General features: G+C 40.0%; 1 protein-coding gene across 1 annotated transcript in view; it reads left to right on the top strand.

Moving 5' to 3' along the window:
* Positions 1 to 23,495, top strand: part of MTMR10 (myotubularin related protein 10) — a gene marked incomplete in the record, with an annotated part of 410,677 nt that overhangs the window by 145,659 nt on the left and 241,523 nt on the right. Inside the window, 1 exon segment of the mRNA XM_053717557.1 lies at positions 13,325 to 13,415. Within this exon segment, the coding sequence (XP_053573532.1) occupies positions 13,325 to 13,415 (91 nt within the window).

Below are 23,495 nucleotides of genomic sequence, written 5' to 3'. Positions count from 1 at the left end.
TATGTATTATTTATCATTTTAAAGGGATTTAAACTTTTATTTATTCATTTATTTTTTAACTTAATTTATGCTGTGTCCTTTACTTCCTGTCACAGCCCCACAAGGGGGCTCGGTCTTTACAGGAAGGCATATCTAGCTTGATGTCATAAGTCTTCTAGAGTAACTTGAGCTGGCTTAGTGAATGCGAGAGAAATGGAGTCCATTTTGCCCATAACCAGAAGAGGCAGAATGCAACTTAAGTTCTCAACATATCAACTCTATCATCTCCCTGAGGGCATTGGCTAAAATGAGAATGGCTAATTTTGCAAGAAAATAAGTAGGTTTGAAGTTTAACACAAGCTGATTAAACATATTTGTGTTTACTAAAAGATCCTTGATTCATATCCCCTTTAATAGTAAGTTCATTATATATGTAGATAAATCTTAATAGGATTAATCATGCCTATAAAGCAGGGGTGTCAAACTGGTGGCCCACGGGCTTCATGTGGTCCAAGACCTAATTTTTTGCCGCCCACGACACATACATGAAATCCTATAAATTATAATATACTTCTTACGTAAAGAGTGAGCGTGTTTACCGTTAGGGTTATGCATGCGTGCAACATCCATTCAGCTCTCCATTGTAAAGATTTTATCCCTTTTGTTCCGGCATTGTGATTTCACTCGTTGTATAGTGAGCAGCTGCGCTATGGTAGCAAGATCATTAAAACCCCTGAGACTTTTTTGCCCATTCCTTTCCATAATTTTCACTAAGTAAAATTGCATACTTTATATCTGATAAATATTTTATATATATATATATATATTTATTTATTTTATCTGGGAGAGCAACCAGATGAAGCATTAGAACGTGTTTCATGAAGACAGAGTAAGTTACTTAGGAGTTACAGAAAACATTCTTTGGAACACATAGTTATAGCAAACGCCACTGCTGTGTTTTGCAATGGCAAGATATGTAGGTAGTGTGCTGCCCACGTGCGTTGGTCTTGTATGGAAAATGGCCCGCGACTCAAATGAGTTTGACACCCCTGCTATAAAGTATTGAAGTTGAAGACATAATTGCTACTTGCTTTTGACTTGCTACAATTACTGTTGATGCTTTGCTACACATTCAGTTTCCGCACATCTGTAATTGTGATTTAAACGCTGTAACAATAGCTGTATCTGCAGGGGTTGTGCATGCTGGGAAATGTTCAGCTCTCCCAGTTCACATTTGACTCACAGCCTGATTAGTGCAATCTGTATTCATCTCCTGGAAATTGTGCAGAACAAGGTTTCCTTTGGACGGAGAATGCTTCTCCCTCATACAAATCCTACCTGCCAAGCAAGTGTTTGATGGTTCAGGAACGGAATTGTTCATCAGCACTTCCTGCAAACATCATAATGTGATTATATTTCTGAGTCATTGCAAACTGGCTTGATTTTGGAATTGCTCTAATATTTGTTGCAGTCTGAGACATATGTTTGTATGCAGCGCTTTTAATTCTACGTGTCTGGAAATTGTTCAGGACAGCTACTAATCGATGCTACTGTTTGTAATGATTCCTGGAAGTAAAGTACAATATGAAATCATTGCTACCAGATGGCAACAGACAAGTGTTGGATTTCCCTGTTGTGTATGCTAATATTTGTTTGTAGAATATTTTAAAGTGACCTATTTTTCATTTTTTTTTTGCCTGAAATTTTTATGCCCCCTACCCCAGAAAAACATATTTACAGTCCTATTTCTAATCTGTTCAGAATAAACTCTTCCTATGTTAGGCCTAGATTTGGAGTTTGGCGGTAGCCGTGAAAACCAGCGTTAGAGGCTCCTAACGCTGGTATTAGGCTACCGCCAGTATTTGGAGTCATTCAAAAAAGGGTCTAACGCTCACTTTTCAGCCGCGACTTTTCCATACCGCAGATCCCCTTACGTCAATTGCGTATCCTATCTTTTCAATGGGATCTTTCTAACTCCGGTATTTAGAGTCGTGGCTGAAGTGAGCGTTAGAAATCTAACGACAAAACTCCAGCCGCAGAAAAAAGTCAGTAGTTAAGAGCTTTCTGGGCTAACGCCGGTTCATAAAGCTCTTAACTACTGTGCCCTAAAGTACACTAACACCCATAAACTACCTATGTACCCCTAAACCGAGCCCCCCCCACATCGCCGGCACTCGATTAAATTTTTTTAACCCCTAATCTGCCGACTGCCACCTACGTTATACTTATGTACCCCTAATCTGCTGCCCCTAACACCGCCGAACACTATATTATATTTATTAACCCCTAATCTGCCCCCCTCAACGTCGCCTCCACCTGCCTACACTTATTAACCCCTAATCCGCCTCACTAACCCTATAATAAATAGTATTAACCCCTAATCTGCCCTCCCTAACATCACCGACACCTAACTTCAAACATTAACCCCTAATCTGCCGCCTGGAGCTCACCGCTATTCTAATAAATGTATTAACCCCTAAAGCTAAGTCTAACCCTAACACTAACACCCCCCTAAGTTAAATATTATTTAAATCTAACGAAATTAATTAACTCTTATTAAATAAATTATTCCTATTTAAAGCTAAATACTTACCTGTAAAATAAATCCTAATATAGGTACAATAGCTATTAAATAGTTAAGAACTATTTAATAGCTAAAATACTTAAAATAATTACAAAATTACCTGTAAAATAAATCCTAACCTACGTTACAATTAAACCTAACACTACACTATCAATAAATTAATTAAATACAATATCTACAAATAAATACAACGAAATAAACTAACTAAAGTACAAAAAATAAAAAAGAACTAAGTTACAAAAAATAAAAAAATATTTACAAACATAAGAAAAATATTATATCAATTTTAAACTAACTACACCTACTCTAAGCCCCCTAATAAAATAACAAAGCCCCCCAAAATAAAAAATGCCCTACCCTATTCTAAATTACAAAAGTTCAAAGCTCTTTTACCTTACCAGCCCTGAACAGGGCCCTTTGCGGGGCATGCCCCAAGAAATTCAGCTCTCTTTCCTGTAAAAAAACACATTCAATACCCCCCCCCCAACATTACAACCCACCACCCACATACCCCTAATCTAACCCAAACCCCCCTTAAATAAACCTAACACTAAGCCCCTGAAGATCTTCCTGCCTTATCTTAACCATACCAGGTTCACCGATCGATCCAGAAGAGCTCCTCCGATGTCCTGATCCAAGCCCAAGCAGGGGGCTGAAGATGTCCATGATCCGGCTGAAGTCATCATCCAAGCGGGAGCTGAAGAGGTCCATGATCCGGCTGAAGTCTTCTATCAACGGCATCTTCAATCTTCTTTCTTCCGGATCCATCTTGCAAACCTCCGACGCCGGACATCCTGCTGGCCCGACGGACTACCGACGAATGATGGCTCCTTTAAGGGACGTCATCCAAGATGGCGTCCCTCGAATTCCGATTGGCTGATAGGATTCTATCAGCCAATCGGAATTAAGGTAGGAAAATTCTGATTGGCTGATGGAATCAGCCAATCAGAATCAAGTTCAATCCGATTGGCTGATCGGATCGCCCAATCGGATTGAACTTGATTCTGAGTGGCTGATTCCATCAGCCAATCAGAATTTTCCTACCTTTAGTCCGATTGGCTGATAGAATCCTATCAGCCAATCGGAATTCGAGGGACGCCATCTTGGATGACGTCTCTTAAAGGAGCCTTCATTCGTCGGTAGTCCGTCGGGCCAGCAGGATGTCCGGCGTCTGAGGTCTCCAAGATGGATCCGGAAGAAAGAAGATGCCGTTGATAGAAGACTTCAGCCGGATCATGGACCTCTTCAGCTCCCGCTTGGATGATGACTTCAGCCGGATCATGGACCTCTTCAGCTCCCGCTTGGATGAAGACTTCAGCCGGATCATGGACATCTTCAGCCCCCTGCTTGGGCTTGGATCAGGACATCGGAGGAGCTCTTCTGGATTGATCGGTGAACCTGGTATGGTGAAGATAAGGTAGGAAGATCTTCAGGGGCTTAGTGTTAGGTTAATTTAAGGGGGTTTGGGTTAGATTAGGGGTATGTGGGTGGTGGGTTGTAATGTTGGGGGGGGGGTATTGTATGTTTTTTTTTACAGGAAAAAGAGCTGAATTCTTTGGGGCATGCCCCGCAAAGGGCCCTGTTCAGGGCTGGTAAGGTAAGAGCTTTGAACTTTTGTAATTTAAAATAGGGTAGGGCATTTTTTTATTTTGGGGGTCTTTGTTATTTTATTAGGGGGCTTAGAGTAGGTGTAATTAGTTTAAAATTGTTGTAATATTTTTCTGATGTTTGTAAATATTTTTTTATTTTTTGTAACTTAGTTCTTTTTTATTTTTTGTACTTTAGTTAGTTTATTTCATTGTATTTATTTGTAGATATTGTATTTAATGTATTGATAGTGTAGTGTTAGGTTTAATTGTAGGTAATTGTAGGTATTTTATTTAATTAATTTATTGATAGTGTAGTGTTAGGTTTAATTGTAACTTAGGTTAGGATTTATTTTACAGGTAATTTTGTAATTATTTTAACTATTTTAGCTATTGTACCTGGTTAAAATAAATACAAAGTTACCTGTAAAATAAATATAAATCCTAAAATAGCTATAATATAATTATAATTTATATTGTAGCTGTATTAGGATTTATTTTACAGGTAAGTATTTAGCTTTAAATAGGAATAATTTATTTAATAAGAGTTAATTAATTTCGTTAGATTTAAATTATATTTAACTTAGGGGGGTGTTAGTGTTAGGGTTAGACTTAGCTTTAGGGGTTAATAAATTTATTAGAATAGCGGTGTGCTCCAGTCAGCAGATTAGGGGTTAATGTTTAAAGTTAGGTGTCGGTGATGTTAGGGAGGGCAGATTAGGGGTTAATACTATTTATTATAGGGTTAGTGAGGCGGATTAGGGGTTAATAACTTTATTATAATAGCGGTGCGGTCCGCTCGGCAGATTAGGGGTTAAAAAGTGTAGGCAGGTGGAGGCGACGTTGTGGGGGGCAGATTAGGGGTTAATAAATATAATATAGGGGTCGGCGGTGTTAGGGACAGCAGATTAGGGGTACATATTGATAATGTAAGTAGCGGCGGTTAACGGAGCGGCAGATTAGGGGTTAATAATAATATGCATGGGTCAGCGATAGCGGGGGCGGCAGAATAGTGGGTTAATAAGTGTAAGGTTAGGGGTGTTTAGACTCGGGGTACATGTTAGAGTGTTAGGTGCAGACGTAGGAAGTGTTTCCCCATAGACAACAATGGGGCTGCGTTAGGAGCTGAACGTGGCTTTTTTGCAGGTGTTAGGTTTTTTTTCAACTCAAACAGCCCCATTGTTTCCTATGGGGGAATCGTGCACGAGCACGTTTTTGAGGCTGGCCGCGTCCGTAAGCAACTCTGGTATCGAGAGTTGAAGTTGCGTTAAATATGCTCTACGCTCCTTTTTTGGAGCCTAACGCAGCCATTCTGTGGACTCTCAATACCAGAGTTATTTTAAAGGTGCGGCCAGAAAAAAGCCAGCGTTAGCTACGCGGGTCGTTACCGACAAAACTCTAAATCTAGCCGTTACTTTGTAGGGAAAGGCATACCATGGGCATATGGCAGTAATGCTACACGCTCAGCATATGTCTGTTACTTTGGTTTCACATAGAATAAAGTACATAATAATCATAGGGGAATTTGATGTATCCGGGTCTGTTATGCAAGGTTTTGTAAGTGCTGTCTATTACTTGTTGCTAAAGCAGAGTTCTATGCAGAAGTCCATTACTACAGCTGTCAATCTAGACAAAGTCACTGCTTACTTTCTAGATCTGAACAATATACAGCTGGTTACAGTTAATGGGCCAATAAACCTAGAAAATAATGTTATATAATTCTGCACATAGTGGTGCTAAGGCAGTTCCAGGCCAGAAGACCACTGTTATGCTATGGCATAACTATTTTAGTGTTAGCTTTATGTAACCTAATATTGCCAGGTAATTTTTTTATTAAAAAAGAGGGGTTTCAGACCCGCCCTCTGTGCTCTACTGAGTGGGTCTGGTTTTCCCTCAGAGCGCATCTGGCCAGCTGTCTAGTCACAGCCCGGCCCGACCGCGCCATTACTATCAATGTAGCTTGTTCCTGCTCTGTCTGACAGCGGGAGCGAGCTACATTGAGAGTAATGGCACGGTCGGGCCGGGCTGTGACTAGACTGCTGCCCAGATGTTCTCAGAGATTACATAAATATTAAAATATTAGGTTACATAAAGCTAGCACTAAAATAATGTTATATAATTCTGCACTATTTGCAGTATTATATAACATTATTTTCTTGGTTTACTGGCACTTTAATGGATGAGAGACACTTTGTGTCACTGAATAATAGAACCTCTAAAGCTGGTTTCAATAACCCTTATTATAGTAACACCACACTGGTACCATATGTACCAGAGCTTCTGCCCTCAAAAAATAAATCTTTACCCTCCACTGTGACTATCCTGCTGAACCCAAACAGTCGTCTTCTGGCTTGGAACTGCCTTAGCACCATTATTCAACCTGGTCCACGCTCAGCCCTGTGAACCTATGTCCTATATTATTCCATTACCAGACTGCTTCTCCCCCTCTACAAAAAAAAGAAGAAGAATGGAAATAGCTTAATTGTTGTATTTGGTTCTTGACAGCCACAGGAATCTCACATTTCTCTTTTCTCTTGTTAAGTGTATCCAGTCCACGGATCATCCATTACTTGTGGGATATTCTCCTTCCCAACAGGAAGTTGCAAGAGGATCACCCACAGCAGAGCTGCTATATAGCTCCTCCCCTCACTGCCATATCCAGTCATTCTCTTGCAACTCTCAACAAAGATGGACGTAGTAAGAGGAAAGTGGTGTATTATAGTTAGTTTTTTAACTTCAATCAAAAGTTTATTTTTAAATGGTACCGTAGTGTACTGTTTTATCTCAGGCAGCATTAGAAGAAGAATCTGCCTGTGATTTCTATGATCTTAGCAGAAGTAACTAAGATCCACTGCCGTTCTCACATATTCTGAGGAGTGAGGTAACTTCAGAGGGGGAATGGCATGCAGGTTTTCCTGCAATAAGCTATGTGCAGTTAATATATTTCTAGGGTTGGAATTTGCTAGAAAAATGCTGCTGATACCGGATTAATGTAAGTTAAGCCTTAAATGCAGTGATAGCTACTGGTATCAGGCTTATTAACAGAGATACATACTCTTATAAAAGTGTAATATAAAACGTTTGCTGGCATGTTTAATCGTTTTTATATATGTTTGGTGACAAAACTTATTGGGGCCTAGTTTTTTTCCACATGGCTGGTTTGATTTTTGCCTAGAGACAGTTTCCTGAGGCTTTACACTGTTGCAATATGAGTGGGAAGGGCCTATTTTAGTGCTTTTCTGTGCAGCTAAAAATACAGATGGCCCTCGTTTTACAACGGTTCAATTTACACCGTTTCAGAATAACAACCTTTTTTTCCAGTTATGTGACTGCTATTGAAAAGCATTGAGAAGCAGTGCATTTATTAAATTAGCAGGTAGATGGAGCTGTCCGCTTGTGTTGCAGCAAAGCCAAGCAAGCTGAAATTAATCATTTTAACCAGACCTGAGCTATCGAGCAGATTTCAAAGGAACAAGATCTTCCTGTCTATAACTCAGTCCAGATTGGAATGCATAGAAAGAACTGTTTGCAGAAAAATGCAAGTGAAGTCTGTGTTGTGTGATTATTTTATTAGGTTTATAATTCTGTTTCACAAATGTTTTTGTTAATTTATCTTAGTTTAATTATATATTTTGTGTTGTGTGATTATTTTATTAGGTTTATAATGCTGTCTAGCATTTAAAGTCTTCATTTCAAAGCTTTAAAAATAATGTATTAAGTGTTACTTTTGACAATTTTGAGAGGGGCCTGGAACCTCTCTCCCTCACTTCCCATTGATTTACATTATAAACTGGGTTTCAATTTACAACGGTTTCGATTTGCAACCATTCCTTCTGGAACCTAACCCCGGCGTAAACTGAGGGCTACCTGTACTGACAGAGACATTCAGCTTCCCTCTGCATGATACAGGACATCTCTGAAGGGCTCAAAAGGCTTCAAAGTCGTGTTTGAGGAGGGTAACAATCACAGTAGACTGTGGCAGTTGTTGTGACTGTGTTTAAAAAAGTTTTTGTCATTTATTATTCTGTTTTTGTTATTAAGGGGTTAATCATCCATTTGCAAGTGGGTGCAATGCTCTGCTGACTTGTTACATACACTGTAAAAATTTTGTTAGTGTAACTGCCTTTTTTCACTGTTATTTCAAATTTTGTCAAAATTTGTTTCTCTTAAAGGCACAGTAACGTTTTTTTATATTGCTTGTTAACTTGCTTTAAAGTGTTTTCCAAGCTTGCTAGTCTCATTGCTAGTCTGTACAAACATGTCTGAAACAGAGGATACTTGTTCATTATGTTTAAAAGCCATGGTGGAGCCCCATAGGAGAATGTGTACTAAATGTATTGATTTCACATTAAACAGTAAAGATCAGTCTTTATCTATAAAAGAATTGTCACCAGAGGGGTCTGTCGAGGGGGAAGTTATGCCGACTAACTCTCCCCACGTGTCGGACCCTTCGCCTCCCGCTCAATGGACGCACGCTAATATGGCGCCAAGTACATCAGGGATGCCCATAGCGATTACTTTGCAGGACATGGCTGCAATCATGAATAATACCCTGTCAGAGGTATTATCCAGATTGCCTGAATTGAGAGGCAAGCACGATAGCTCTGGGGTTTGACGAGATACAGAGCGCGTAGATGCTGTAAGAGCCATGTCTGATACTGCGTCACAATATGCAGAACCTGAGGACGGAGAGCTTCAGTCTGTGGGTGATGTCTCTGAATCGGGGAGACCTGATTCAGATATTTCTAATTTTAAATTTAAGCTTGAGAACCTCCGTGTATTGCTTGGGGAGGTATTAGCTGCTCTGAATGACTGTGACACAATTGCAGTGCCAGAGAAATTGTGTAGGCTGGATAAATACTATGCAGTGCCGGTGAGTACTGATGTTTTTCCAATACCTTAAAGGCTTACAGAAATTATTAGTAAGGAGTGGGATAGGCCCGGTGTGCCCTTTTCCCCACCTCCTATATTTAGAAAAATGTTTCCAATAGATGCCACTACACGGGACTTATGGCAGACTGTCCCTAAGGTGGAGGGAGCAGTTTCTACTTTAGCAAAGCGTACCACTATCCCGGTTGAGGACAGTTGTGCTTTTTCAGATCCAATGGATAAAAAATTAGAGGGTTACCTTAAGAAAATGTTTATTCAACAAGGTTTTATTTTACAGCCCCTTGCATGCATTGCGCCTGTCATTGCTGCGGCGGCATTCTGGTTTGAGGCCCTGGAAGAGGCCATCCATATAGCTCCATTGACTGAAATTGTTGACAAGCTTAGAACTCTTAAGCTAGCTAACTCATTTGTTTCTGATGCCATTGTTCATTTGACTAAACTAACGGCTAAGAATTCCGGATTCGCCATCCAGGCGCGTAGGGCGCTATGGCTCAAATCCTGGTCAGCTGATGTGACTTCAAAGTCTAAATTATTCAACATTCCTTTCAAGGGGCAGACCTTATTCGGGCCTGGTTTGAAAGAAATTATTGCTGACATTACTGGAGGTAAGGGTCATACCCTTCCTCAGGACAGGGCCAAATCAAAGGCCTAACAGTCTAATTTTCGTGCCTTTCGAAATTTCAAGGCAGGTGCAGTCTCAACTTCCTCTGCTTCAAAACAAGAGGGAACTTTTGCTCAATCCAAGCAGGCCTGGAAACCTAACCAGTCCTGGAACAAGGGCAAGCAGGCCAGAAAGCCTGCTGCTGCCTCTAAGACAGCATGAAGGAGCGGCCCCCTATCCGACAACGGATCTAGTAGGGGGCAGACTCTCTCTCTTTGCCCAGGCGTGGGCAAGAGATGTTCAGGATCCCTGGGCGTTGGAGATCATATCTCAGAGATATCTTCTGGACTTCAAAGCTTCTCCTCCACAAGGGAGATTTCACCTTTCAAGATTATCTGCAAACCAGATAAAGAAAGAGGCATTCCTAAGCTGCGTACAAGATCTCCTTGTAATGGGAGTGATCCATCCAGTTCCGCGGACGGAACAAGGACAGGGGTTTATTCAAATCTGTTTGTGGTTCCCAAAAAAGAGGGAACCTTCAGACCAATTTTGGATTTAAAGATCCTAAACAAATTCCTCAGAGTTCCGTCATTATGATCCAAGAGGGTCAGTACATGACCACAGTGGACTTAAAGGATTCCTACCTTCACATTCCGATTCACAAGAATCATCATCAGTTCCTGAGGTTTGCCTTTCTAGACAGGCATTACCAATTTGTAGCTCTTCCATTCGGGTTGGCTACAGCCCCAAGAATTTTTACAAAGGTTCTGGGCTCACTTCTGGCGGTCCTAAGACCGCGAGGCATAGCGGTGGCTCCTTACCTTTCAAGTTGCCAAATCTCATACAGAGATAGTTCTGGCATTCCTGAGGTTGCATGGGTGGAAAGTGAACGAAGAAAAGAGTTCTCTATCTCCTCTCACGAGGGTTTCCTTCCTAGGGACTCTAATAGATTCTGTAGAAATTAAAATTTACTTGACGGAGTCCAGGTTATCAAAACTTCTAAATGCTTGCCGTGTTCTTCACTCCATTCCGCGCCCCACGGTGGCTCAGTGCATGGAAGTAATCGTCTTAATGGTAGCGGCGATGGACATAGTGCCATTCGCGCGCCTGCATCTCAGACCGCTGCAATTATGCATGCTGAGTCAGTGGGATGGGGATTACACAGATTTGTTCCCTCTACTAAATCTGGATCAGGAAACCAGAGATTCTCTTCTCTGGTGGTTATCTCGGGCCCATCTGTCCAAGGGTATGACCTTTCGCAGACCAGATTGGACAATTGTAACAATAGATGCCAGCCTTCTAGGTTGGGGTGCAGTCTGGAACTCCCTGAAGGCTCAGGGTTCATGGACTCAGGAGGAGAAACTCCTCCCAATAAATATTCTGGAGTTAAGAGCAATATTCAATGCTCTTCTGGCTTGGCCTCAGCTAGCAACACTGAGGTTCATCAGATTTCAGTCGGACAACATCACGACTGTGGCTTACATCAACCATCAAGGGGGAACCAGGAGTTCCCTAGCGATGTCAGAAGTCTCCAAGATAATTCGCTGGGCAGAGACTCACTCTTGCTACCTGTCAGCGATCCATATCCCAGGTGTAGAGAACTGGGAGGCGGATTTTCTAAGTTGTCAGACTTTTCATCCGGGGAAATGGGAACTCCATCCGGAGGTGTTTGCTCAATTGGTTCTCCGTTGGGGCAAACCAGAATTGGATCTCATGGCGTCTCGCCAGAACGCCAAGCTTCCTTGTTACGGATCCAGGTCCAGGGACCCAGAAGCGGCACTGATAGATGCTCTAGCAGCGCCTTGGTTCTTCAACCTGGCTTATGTGTTTCCACCGTTTCCTCTGCTCCCTCGTCTGATTGCCAAAATCAAACAGGAAAGAGCATCGGTGATATTGATAGCGCGTGCGTGGCCACGCAGGACCTGGTATCCAGACCTAGTGGACATGTCATCCTTTCCACCATGGACTCTGCCTCTGAGACAAGACCTTCTAATACAAGGTCCTTTCAATCATCCGAATCTACTTTCTCTGAGACTGACTGCATGGAGATTGAACGCTTGATCCTATCAAAGCGTGGCTTCTCCGAGTCAGTAATTGATACCTTAATACAGGCACGAAAGCCTGTCACCAGGAAAATTTACCGCAAGATATGGCGTAAATATCTTCATTGGTGTGAATCCAAGAATTACTCATGGAGTAGGGTTAGGATTCCTAGGATATTGTCCTTCCTCCAAGATGGTTTGGACAAAGGATTATCAGCTAGTTCTTTAAAGGGACAGATTTCTGCTCTGTCCTTTTACACAAGCGTCTGGCAGAAGTTCCAGACGTTCAGGCATTTTGTCAGGCTTTAGTTAGAATTAAGCCTGTGTTTAAACCTGTTGCTCCTCCATGGAGCTTAAACTTGGTTCTTAAATTTCTTCCCTGGGTTCCGTTTGAACCCCTTCATTCTATTGATATCAAACTTCTTTCATGGAAAGTTCTTTTTCTGATGGCTATTTCCTCGGCTCGAAGAGTCTCGGAGTTATCTGCCTTACATTGTGATTCTCCTTATCTGATCTTTCATTCAGATAAAGTTGTTCTGCGTACAAAACCTGGGTTTTTACCTAAGGTGGTTTCTAACAAGAATATCAATCAAGAGATTGTTGTTCCATCATTATGTCCTAATCCTTCTTCAAAGAAGGAACGTCTTTTGCATAATCTAGACGTAGTCCGTGCCTTGAAGTTTTACTTACAGGCTACTAAAGATTTTCGCCAAACATCTAACCTGTTTGTTGTTTACTCTGGACAGAGGAGAGGTCAGAAGGCCTCGGCAACCTCTCTTTCTTTTTGGCTTCGGAGTATAATCCTTTTAGCCTATGAGACTGCTGGACAGCAGCCTCCTGAAAGGATTACAGCTCATTCTACTAGAGCTGTGGCTTCCACCTGGGCCTTTAAAAATGAGGCCTCTGTTGAACAGATTTGCAAGGCTGCAACTTGGTCTTCCCTTCATACTTTTTCCAAATTTTCCAAATTTGATACTTTTGCTTCTTCTGAGGCTGTTTTTGGGAGAAAGGATCTACGGCAGTGGTTCCTTCCGTTTAATTTCCTTCCTTGTCCCTCCCATCATCCGTGTACTTTAGCTTTGGTATTGGTATCCCACAAGTAATGGATGATCCGTGGACTGGATACACTTAACAAGAGAAAACATAATTTATGCTTACCTGATAAATTTATTTCTCTTGTAGTGTATCCAGTCCACGGCCCGCCCTGTCCTTTTCAGGCAGGTCTAAATTTTAATTAAACTACAGTCACCACTGCACCCTATGGTTTCTCCTTTCTCGTCTTGTTTCGGTCGAATGACTGGATATGGCAGTGAGGGGAGGAGCTATATAGCAGCTCTGCTGTGGGTGAACCTCTTGCAACTTCCTGTTGGGAAGGAGAATATCCCACAAGTAATGGATGATCCGTGAACTGGATACACTACAAGAGAAATAAATTTATCAGGTAAGCATAAATTGTTTTTTTGCCACAGGGTGGAGTGTATCATAATTTCTTACTATTTTTATATATTTTTTACTACAATTTTAATTGCCAAGTATATGAACCAGTCGGGTTCATGGTGGGAGGGGTAGCTCTCAAAATTGACTGCTGTAGCTGAAATATTGGCAAATTCTTTTATTAATTAAAACATTTTGTTTGTTTTAGGTTTGCCTCGCTTTAGCTCACTATTCTCAGCCTACTGATCTCCAGCTTCTCTTTGCATTTGAATATGTAGCTGAATCATATCAAAATCCAGGTATGGTAGTTCTTTTTGTTTGAGAAATGAAACCAAAGAACATTTTGCTGCAAATTAGGCCAGTACACATTATACAGTCTTTATTTTCAATTGGTTGTTTGTTAGTCAAACTGGCATGTTCAGTAAAATTATTGGAACATTTCTGATTTTGAAGCCATGTCAGTGAATGAAATATTGTCAAATATGTTAATATTTTCTGCTAGATACATTCCATATATGGTCATAAAACCTAAATAAATGCGAAGCATTTTGATGTTTTCAAAGCTAAGATTATCCTGAAAATAAAATAGATATTAATAGATATTGTTTGTTGTTTAAATATTGAAGAAATGTGTAACGTTTCAGTTTCCATAAAGCAATAGGCACCATCATATTATAACCTAGGTTTTCCTTTAAAAAAATAAATAAAACAACTCAACCTCAATTTTTAGAGTTAACTACAGGAAAAAGAATACATAACAAAATACAAGTATATTTTGAAGTTTTTTTAACTAGGCATAATTAGATATTTTATATTGCAAACTTAAATTGTTAATAATCTTTATTTATAGGGATAATAAACATGAACTTGAAATGTACTTTGACCTGCATTTGTACCGACTTGTTTTTGCACCACATAAACATCCATGCTAAGCATTAATGCTATATATTTTAGTAGTGTTAAATACTTGTAAATCGTTTTTTTTTCTTCTTAAACAGGAAGAGTCCACAGCTGCATTCAATACTTTTGGGAATTCAGAACCTGGCCACCAGGAGGAGGCAAAGACACCCCAGCCAAAGGCTTTAAATACCTCCCCCACTTCCCTCATCCCCCAGTCATTCTTTGCCTTTTGTCACAGGAAGTTGGCAGAGAAGTGTCAGAAGTTTGAGTTAAGTCTCTTATGGAGGGTAGTACTCTTTGAAATAAGAATGGAGTTTAAAGTAGTCCTGTCAGCCTCTCAGTGAGAGCATGGATGAAAGTTAGAGTCCGGAGATGCATGGAGAGTTTTTCTGTGTAACCATCCCAACTCATATTAACAGCTCCTTGGCAATCAGCGTTGACGAGTTTCGCTGCCTTTCTTTGTTCACTCAAGTCCATGTCAGAAGCAAGGCTACTATCTGTCACACTTGAAGGGCCGTGTTCCTGTTCCACGGCGTAGATTTCGGTAAGATTGTTTCATTTTACTTCATTATGTGAATGTGATGTCAACGTAATTGTAGGGTCCCAGTGGGACTCCTTTTATCTTAAAATAAGGAATCCTGGGTTATTATCCCCTAAGGGGGTTATTGAACAGGGGGGACTTTAATCATGTTTGTTATGTGGTTCTATCTGCTGATGTGTAGTAATACTTTAGGCTCATGGCTTTTCGGAACATTAACAGCCTTATCGTCATTTGGCGCGATGTTTGGATTTGCGTGCTATTTCATGACTGTGTGCGGTTACGTTGTTTTTTCACTTCCGTATGCTGACCGTGTGGCGACGTAGAGAGTCTGCTTGTGGGTTGTCTGGCTCACAGGAAGTGGTGAGTGCCCCAGTCAGGGCTGGATTGGGCTGCCAGGATACCAAGAAAAATCCTGGTGGGCCGGGCCATTTGGGCCCACTGGTGGGCCAGCAGCTGAACCTTTTTTTAAGACTGTATGCTCTATCCTTACTTATTTGTTATCATTGGCCTCATTGCTTAAACCGCTTTACAATAAGACCAAAGAAACTACAAATATGGCGTCTGTGAAATTGACTGATAGAACTACAAATATATTTGAGTATGACCAACCAGAAATAATGTCATGAAAAAAATGGAATTGACATCTTTTGAGTCACGTGAACAGGAACCAAAAATGAACTGGTGTGTGTGTTCCGGTCAAAACGAAGACAGTGGCACTCATACAGAGGGAAAATAATATGACAATGGTAATCGGAGCTTGACACCAACTTACCCAAGGTAAGTAACATCTGAGTTGTAGACAAGCTGTTGGGGAGCCATTTAAGACAGATGAGTGTAGACTTTTCCCCCTTCCCATTTGAAAACATGCTACAGTTTGGGCTAAACAGTAGAAATGTTATTTCAGCCTTTAGGTTTTGTGTCAGTTTGCAGTAGGTTGTGATGCCTTTTAGTTGACTAAAATTTAATTGTATAAGTTTTCAAGGCAGCTGATATTTAGTTCATGTTGGAAAAATGGTTCCATGGAAATTCCAATATATATATTACTGAATTTCAACATTATGCAAACAGTTACTAGACACATAATTACTGTGTACTTTTGGTTCATGTATATATTCATGTTACCTTCTTAGCGCCTAAAAATCCAGGTTTGCAACTGAAAGTCTGTCCATCTGTCTCTGTCAGTGTATCTATGGAGATCTGCTAATGCATTATATGCAAGATAAAATGCTATTTACAAAAGAGCCACATTTAGTTAAAACAAAGATAAATGAACATACGTTGCATGGATTGGATACCAGGATATATTTGTAAAAGACCGAAATACTGTAAACATAAAATATACACATCATGTAACATGCAGCAATAAAATATTGGGAACAATAAATAATTAAACATTTTACAAAACTTTATATATATATATATATATATATATATATATATATATATTTCTTTCATGTAATTAGCAAGAGTCCATGAGCTAGTGACGTATGGGATATACATTCCTACCAGGAGGGGCAAAGTTTCCCAAACCTCAAAATGCCTATAAATACACCCCTCACCACACCCACAATTCAGTTTTACAAACTTTGCCTCCGATGGAGGTGGTGAAGTAAGTTTGTGCTAGATTCTACGTTGATATGCGCTCCGCAGCAAGTTGGAGCCCGGTTTTCCTCTCAGCGTGCAGTGAATGTCAGAGGGATGTGAGGAGAGTATTGCCTATTTGAATGCAGTGATCTCCTTCTACGGGGTCTATTTCATAGGTTCTCTGTTATCGGTCGTAGAGATTCATCTCTTACCTCCCTTTTCAGATCGACGATATACTCTTATATATACCATTACCTCTGCTGATTCTCGTTTCAGTACTGGTTTGGCTTTCTACAAACATATAGATGAGTGTCCTGGGGTAAGTAAATCTTATTTTCTGTGACACTCTAAGCTATGGTTGGGCACTTTGTTTATAAAGTTCTAAATATATGTATTCAAACATTTATTTGCCTTGACTCAGAATGTTCAACTTTCCTTATTTTTCAGACAGTCAGTTTCATATTTGGGATAATGCATTTTGAATTAATCATTTTTTTCTTACCTTCAAAAATTTGACTCTTTTTTCCCTGTGGGCTGTTAGGCTCGCGGGGGCTGAAAATGCTTCATTTTATTGCGTCATTCTTGGCGCGGACTTTTTTGGCGCAAAAATTCTTCCGTTTCCGGCGTCATACGTGTCGCCGGAAGTTGCGTCATTTTTTTGACGTTATTTTGCGCCAAAGATGTCGGCGTTCCGGATGTGGCGTCATTTTTGGCGCCAAAAGCATTTAGGCGCCAAATAATGTGGGCGTCTGATTTGGCGCTAAAAAATATGGGCGTCGCTTTTGTCTCCACATTATTTAAGTCTCATTTTTTATTGCTTCTGGTTGCTAGAAGCTTGTTCTTTGGCATTTTTTCCCATTCCTGAAACTGTCATTTAAGGAATTTGATCAATTTTGCTTTATATGTTGTTTTTTCTCTTACATGTTGCAAGATGTCTCACGTTGCATCTGAGTCAGAAGATACTACAGGAAAATCGCTGTCTAGTGCTGGATCTACCAAAGCTAAGTGTATCTGCTGTAAACTTTTGGTAGCTATTCCTCCAGCTGTTGTTTGTATTGATTGTCATGACAAACTTGTTAATGCAGATAATATTTCCTTTAGTAAAGTACCATTGCCTGTTGCAGTTCCTTCAACATCTAAGGTGCAGAATGTTCCTGATAACATAAGAGATTTTGTTTCTGAATCCATAAAGAAGGCTATGTCTGTTATTTCTCCTTCTAGTAAACGTAAAAAATCTTTTAAAACTTCTCTCCCTACAGATGAATTTTTAAATGAACATCATCATTCTGATTCTGATGACTCTTCTGGTTCAGAGGATTCTGTCTCAGAGGTTGATGCTGATAAATCTTCATATTTATTTAAAATGGAATTTATTCGTTCTTTACTTAAAGAAGTTCTAATTGCTTTAGAAATAGAGGATTCTGGTCCTCTTGATACTAATTCTAAACGTTTGGATAAGGTATTTAAATCTCCTGTGGTTATTCCAGAAGTTTTTCCTGTTCCTAATGCTATTTCTGCAGTAATTTCCAAAGAATAAGATAAATTGGGTAATTCATTTACTCCTTCTAAACGTTTTAAGCAATTATATCCTGTGCCGTCTGACAGATTAGAATTTTGGGACAAAATCCCTAAAGTTGATGGGGCTATTTCTACCCTTGCTAAACGTACTACTATTCCTACGTCAGATGGTACTTCGTTTAAGGATCCTTTAGATAGGAAAATTGAATCCTTTCTAAGAAAAGCTTATCTGTGTTCAGGTAATCTTCTTAGACCTGCTATATCTTTGGCTGATGTTGCTGCAGCTTCAACTTTTTGGTTGGAAACTTTAGCGCAACAAGTAACACATCATGATTCTCATGATATTTTTATTCTTCTTCAGCATGCTAATAATTTTATCTGTGATGCCATCTTTGATATTATCAGAGTTGATGTCAGGTTTAGGTCTCTAGCTATTTTAGCTAGAAGAGCTTTATGGCTTAAGACTTGGAATGCTGATATGGCTTCTAAATCAACTCTACTTTCCATTTCTTTCCAGGGTAACAAATTATTTGGTTCTCAGTTGGATTCTATTATTTCAACTGTTACTGGTGGGAAAGGAACTTTTTTAACACAGGATAAAAAATCTAAAGGTAAAAACAGGGCTAATAATCGTTTTCGTTCCTTTCGTTTCAACAAAGAACAAAAGTCTGATCCTTCATCCTCAGGAGCAGTTTCAGTTTGGAAACCATCTCCAATCTGGAATAAATCCAAGCCAGCCAGAAAGGCAAAGCCTGCTTCTAAGTCCACATGAAGGTGCGGCCCTCATTCCAGCTCAGCTGGTAGGGGGCAGGTTACGTTTTTTCAAAGAAATTTGGATCAATTCTGTTCACAATCTTTGGATTCAGAACATTGTTTCAGAAGGGTACAGAATTGGTTTCAAGATGAGACCTCCTGCAAAGAGATTTTTTCTTTCCCGTGTCACAGTAAATCCAGTGAAAGCTCAAGCATTTCTGAATTGTGTTTCAGATCTAGAGTTGACTGGAGTAATTATGCCAGTTCCAGTTCAGGAACAGGGGATGGGGTTTTATTCAAATCTCTTCATTGTACCAAAGAAGGAGAATTCCTTCAGACCAGTTCTGGATCTAAAAATATTGAATCGTTATGTAAGGATACCAACGTTCAAGATGGTAACTGTAAGGACTATCTTGCCTTTTGTTCAGCAAGGGAATTATATGTCCACAATAGATTTACAGGATGCATATCTGCATATTCCGATTCATCCAGATCATTATCAGTTCCTGAGATTCTCTTTTCTGGACAAGCATTACCAGTTTGTGGCTCTGCCGTTTGGCCTAGCTACAGCTCCAAGAATTTTTACAAAGGTTCTCGGTGCCCTTCTGTCTGTAATCAGAGAACAGGGTATTGTGGTATTTCCTTATTTGGACGATATCTTGGTACTTGCTCAGTCTTTACATTTAGCAGAATTTCATACGAATCGACTTGTGTTGTTTCTTCAAGATCATGGTTGGAGGATCAATTTACCAAAAAGTTCATTGATTCCTCAGACAAGGGTAACCTTTCTGGGTTTCCAGATAGATTCAGTGTCCATGACTCTGTCTTTAACAGACAAGAGACGTCTAAAACTGATTGCAGCTTGTCGAAACCTTCAGTCACAATCATTCCCTTCGGTAGCCTTATGCATGGAAATTCTAGGTCTTATGACTGCTGCATCGGACGCGATCCCCTTTGCTTGTTTTCACATGCGACCTCTTCAGCTTTGTATGCTGAATCAATGGTGCAAGGATTACACAAAGATATCTCAGTTAATATCTTTAAAACCGATTGTTCGACACTCTCTAACGTGGTGGACAGATCACCTTCGTTTAATTCAGGGGGCTTCTTTTGGGCTTCCGACCTGGACTGTAATATCAACAGATGCAAGTCTCACAGGTTGGGGAGCTGTGTGGGGATCTCTGACGGCACAAGGAGTTTGGGAATCTCAGGAGGTGAGATTACCGATCAATATTTTGGAACTCCGTGCAATTTTCAGAGCTCTTCAGTTTTGGCCTCTTCTGAAGAGAGAATCGTTCATTTGTTTTCAGACAGACAATGTCACAACTGTGGCATACATCAATCATCAAGGAGGGACTCACAGTCCTCTGGCTATGAAAGAAGTATCTCGAATTTTGGTTTGGGCGGAATCCAGCTCCTGTCTAATCTCTGCGGTTCATATCCCAGGTGTAGACAATTGGGAAGCGGATTATCTCAGTCGCCAAACGTTGCATCCGGGCGAATGGTCTCTTCACCCAGAGGTATTTCTTCAGATTGTTCAAATGTGGGAACTTCCAGAAATAGATTTGATGGCGTCCCATCTAAACAAGAAACTTCCCAGGTATCTGTCCAGATCCCGGGATCCTCAGGCGGAAGCAGTGGATGCATTATCACTTCCTTGGAAGTATCATCCTGCCTATATCTTTCCGCCTCTAGTTCTTCTTCCAAGAGTAATCTCCAAGATTCTGAAGGAATGCTCGTTTGTTCTGCTTGTAGCTCCGGCATGGCCTCACAGGTTTTGGTATGCGGATCTTGTCCGGATGGCCTCTTGCCAACCGTGGACTCTTCCGTTAAGACCAGACCTTCTGTCACAAGGTCCTTTTTTCCATCAGGATCTGAAATCCTTAAATTTAAAGGTATGGAGATTGAACGCTTGATTCTTCGTCAAAGAGGTTTCTCTGACTCTGTGATTAATACTATGTTACAGGCTCGTAAATCTGTATCTAGAGAGATATATTATAGAGTCTGAAAGACTTATATTTCTTGGTTTATTTCTCATCATTTTTCTTGGCATTCTTTTAGAATACCGAGAATTTTACAGTTTCTTCAGGATGGTTTAGATAAAGGTTTGTCCGCAAGTTCCTTGAAAGGACAAATCTCTGCTCTTTCTGTTCTTTTTCACAGAAAGATTGCTATTCTTCCTGATATTCATTGTTTTGTACAAGCTTTGGTTCGTATAAAACCTGTCATTAAGTCAATTTCTCCTCCTTGGAGTTTGAATTTGGTTCTGGGGGCTCTTCAAGCTCCTCCGTTTGAACCTATGCATTCATTGGACATTAAATTACTTTCTTGGAAAGTTTTGTTCCTTTTGGCCATCTCTTCTGCCAGAAGAGTTTCTGAATTATCTGCTCTTTCTTGTGAGTCTCCTTTTCTGATTTTTCATCAGGATAAGGCGGTGTTGCGAACTTCTTTTGAATTTTTACCTAAAGTTGTGAATTCCAACAACATTAGTAGAGAAATTGTGGTTCCTTCATTATGTCCTAATCCTAAGAATTCTAAGGAGAAATCGTTGCATTCTTTGGATGTTGTTAGAGCTTTGAAATATTATGTTGAAGCTACTAAATCTTTCCGAAAGACTTCTAGTCTATTTGTTATCTTTTCCAGTTCTAGAAAAGGCCAGAAAGCTTCTGCCATTTCTTTGGCATCTTGGTTGAAATCTTTAATTCATCTTGCCTATGTTGAGTCGGGTAAAACTCCGCCTCAGAGAATTACAGCTCATTCTACTAGGTCAGTTTCTACTTCCTGGGCGTTTAGGAATGAAGCTTCGGTTGATCAGATTTGCAAAGCAGCAACTTGGTCCTCTTTGCATACTTTTACTAAATTCTACCATTTTGATGTATTTTCTTCTTCTGAAGCAGTTTTTGGTAGAAAAGTACTTCAGGCAGCGGTTTCAGTTTGAATCTTCTGCTTATGTTTTTCGTTAAACTTTATTTTGGGTGTGGATTATTTTCAGCAGGAATTGGCTGTCTTTATTTTATCCCTCCCTCTCTAGTGACTCTTGTGTGGAAAGATCCACATCTTGGGTAATCATTATCCCATACGTCACTAGCTCATGGACTCTTGCTAATTACATGAAAGAAAACATAATTTATGTAAGAACTTACCTGATAAATTCATTTCTTTCATATTAGCAAGAGTCCATGAGGCCCGCCCTTTTTTTGTGGTGGTTATGATTTTGTATAAAGCACAATTATTCCAATTCCTTATTTTATATGCTTTCGCACTTTTTTATCACCCCACTTCTTGGCTATTCGTTAAACTGAATTGTGGGTGTGGTGAGGGGTGTATTTATAGGCATTTTGAGGTTTGGGAAACTTTGCCCCTCCTGGTAGGAATGTATATCCCATACGTCACTAGCTCATGGACTCTTGCTAATATGAAAGAAATGAATTTATCAGGTAAGTTCTTACATAAATTATGTTATATATATATATATATATATATATATATATATATATATATATATATATATATATATATATATATATATATATATATATATATATATATATATATATACACTGTGTGCAGAATTATTAGGCAAATTAGTATTTTGACCACATCATCCTCTTTATGCATGTTGTCTTACTCCAAGCTGTATAGGCTCGAAAGCCTACTACCAATTAAGCATATTAGGTGATGTGCATCTCTGTAATGAGAAGGGGTGTGGTCTAATGACATCAACACCCTATATCAGGTGTGCATAATTATTAGGCAACTTCCTTTCCTTTGGCAAAATGGGTCAAAAGAAGGACTTGACAGGCTCAGAAAAGTCAAAAATTGTGAGATATCTTGCAGAGGGATGCAGCACTCTTAAAATTGCAAAGCTTCTGAAGCGTGATCATCGAACAATCAAGCGTTTCATTCAAAATAGTCAACAGGGTCGCAAGAAGCGTGTGGAAAAACAAAGGCACAAAATAACTGCCCATGAACTGAGAAAAGTCAAGCGTGCAGCTGCCAAGATGCCACTTGCCACCAGTTTGGCCATATTTCAGAGCTGCAACATTACTGGAGTGCCCAAAAGCACAAGGTGTGCAATACTCAGAGACATGGCCAAGGTAAGAAAGGCTGAAAGATGACCACCACTGAACAAGACACACAAGCTGAAACGTCAAGACTGGGCCAAGAAATATCTCAAGACTGATTTTTCTAAGGTTTTATGGACTGATGAAATGAGAGTGAGTCTTGATGGGCCAGATGGATGGGCCCGTGGCTGGATTGGTAAAGGGCAGAGAGCTCCAGTCCGACTCAGACGCCAGCGAGGTGGAGTACTGATTTGGGCTGGTATCATCAAAGATGAGCTTGTGGGGGCCTTTTCGGGTTGAGGATGGAGTCAAGCTCAACTCCCAGTCCTACTGCCAGTTTCTGGAAGACACCTTCTTCAAGCAGTGGTACAGGAAGAAGTCTGCATCCTTCAAGAAAAACATGATTTTCATGCAGGACAATGCTCCATCACACGTGTCCAAGTACTCCACAGCGTGGCTGGCAAGAAAGGGTATAAAAGAAGAAAATCTAATGACATTGCCTCCTTGTTCACCTGATCTGAACCCCATTGAGAACCTGTGGTCCATCATCAAATGTGAGATTTACAAGGAGGGAAAACAGTACACCTCTCTGAACAGTGTCTGGGAGGCTGTGGTTGCTGCTGCATGCAATGTTGATGGTGAACAGATCAAAACACTGACAGAATCCATGGATGGCAGGCTTTTGAGTGTCCTTGCAAAGAAAGGTGGCTATATTGGTCACTGATTTGTTTTTGTTTTGCTTTTGAATGTCAGAAATGTATATTTGTGAATGTTGAGATGTTATATTGGTTTCACTGGTAAAAATAAATAATTGAAATGGGTATATATTTGTTTTTTGTTAAGTTGCCTAATAATTATGCACAGTAATAGTCACCTGCACACACAGATATCACCCTAAAATAGCTATAACTAAAAACTACTTCCAAAACTATTCAGCTTTGATATTGAGTTTTTTGGGTTCACTGAGAACATGGTTGTTGTTCAATAATAAAATTAATCCTCAAAAATACAACTTGCCT

The sequence above is a fragment of the Bombina bombina genome, chromosome 6 (genome assembly GCF_027579735.1).
Source record: "Bombina bombina isolate aBomBom1 chromosome 6, aBomBom1.pri, whole genome shotgun sequence".
Taxonomy (NCBI): domain Eukaryota; kingdom Metazoa; phylum Chordata; class Amphibia; order Anura; family Bombinatoridae; genus Bombina; species Bombina bombina.
This window is presented reverse-complemented; position numbering and strand designations above follow the sequence as displayed.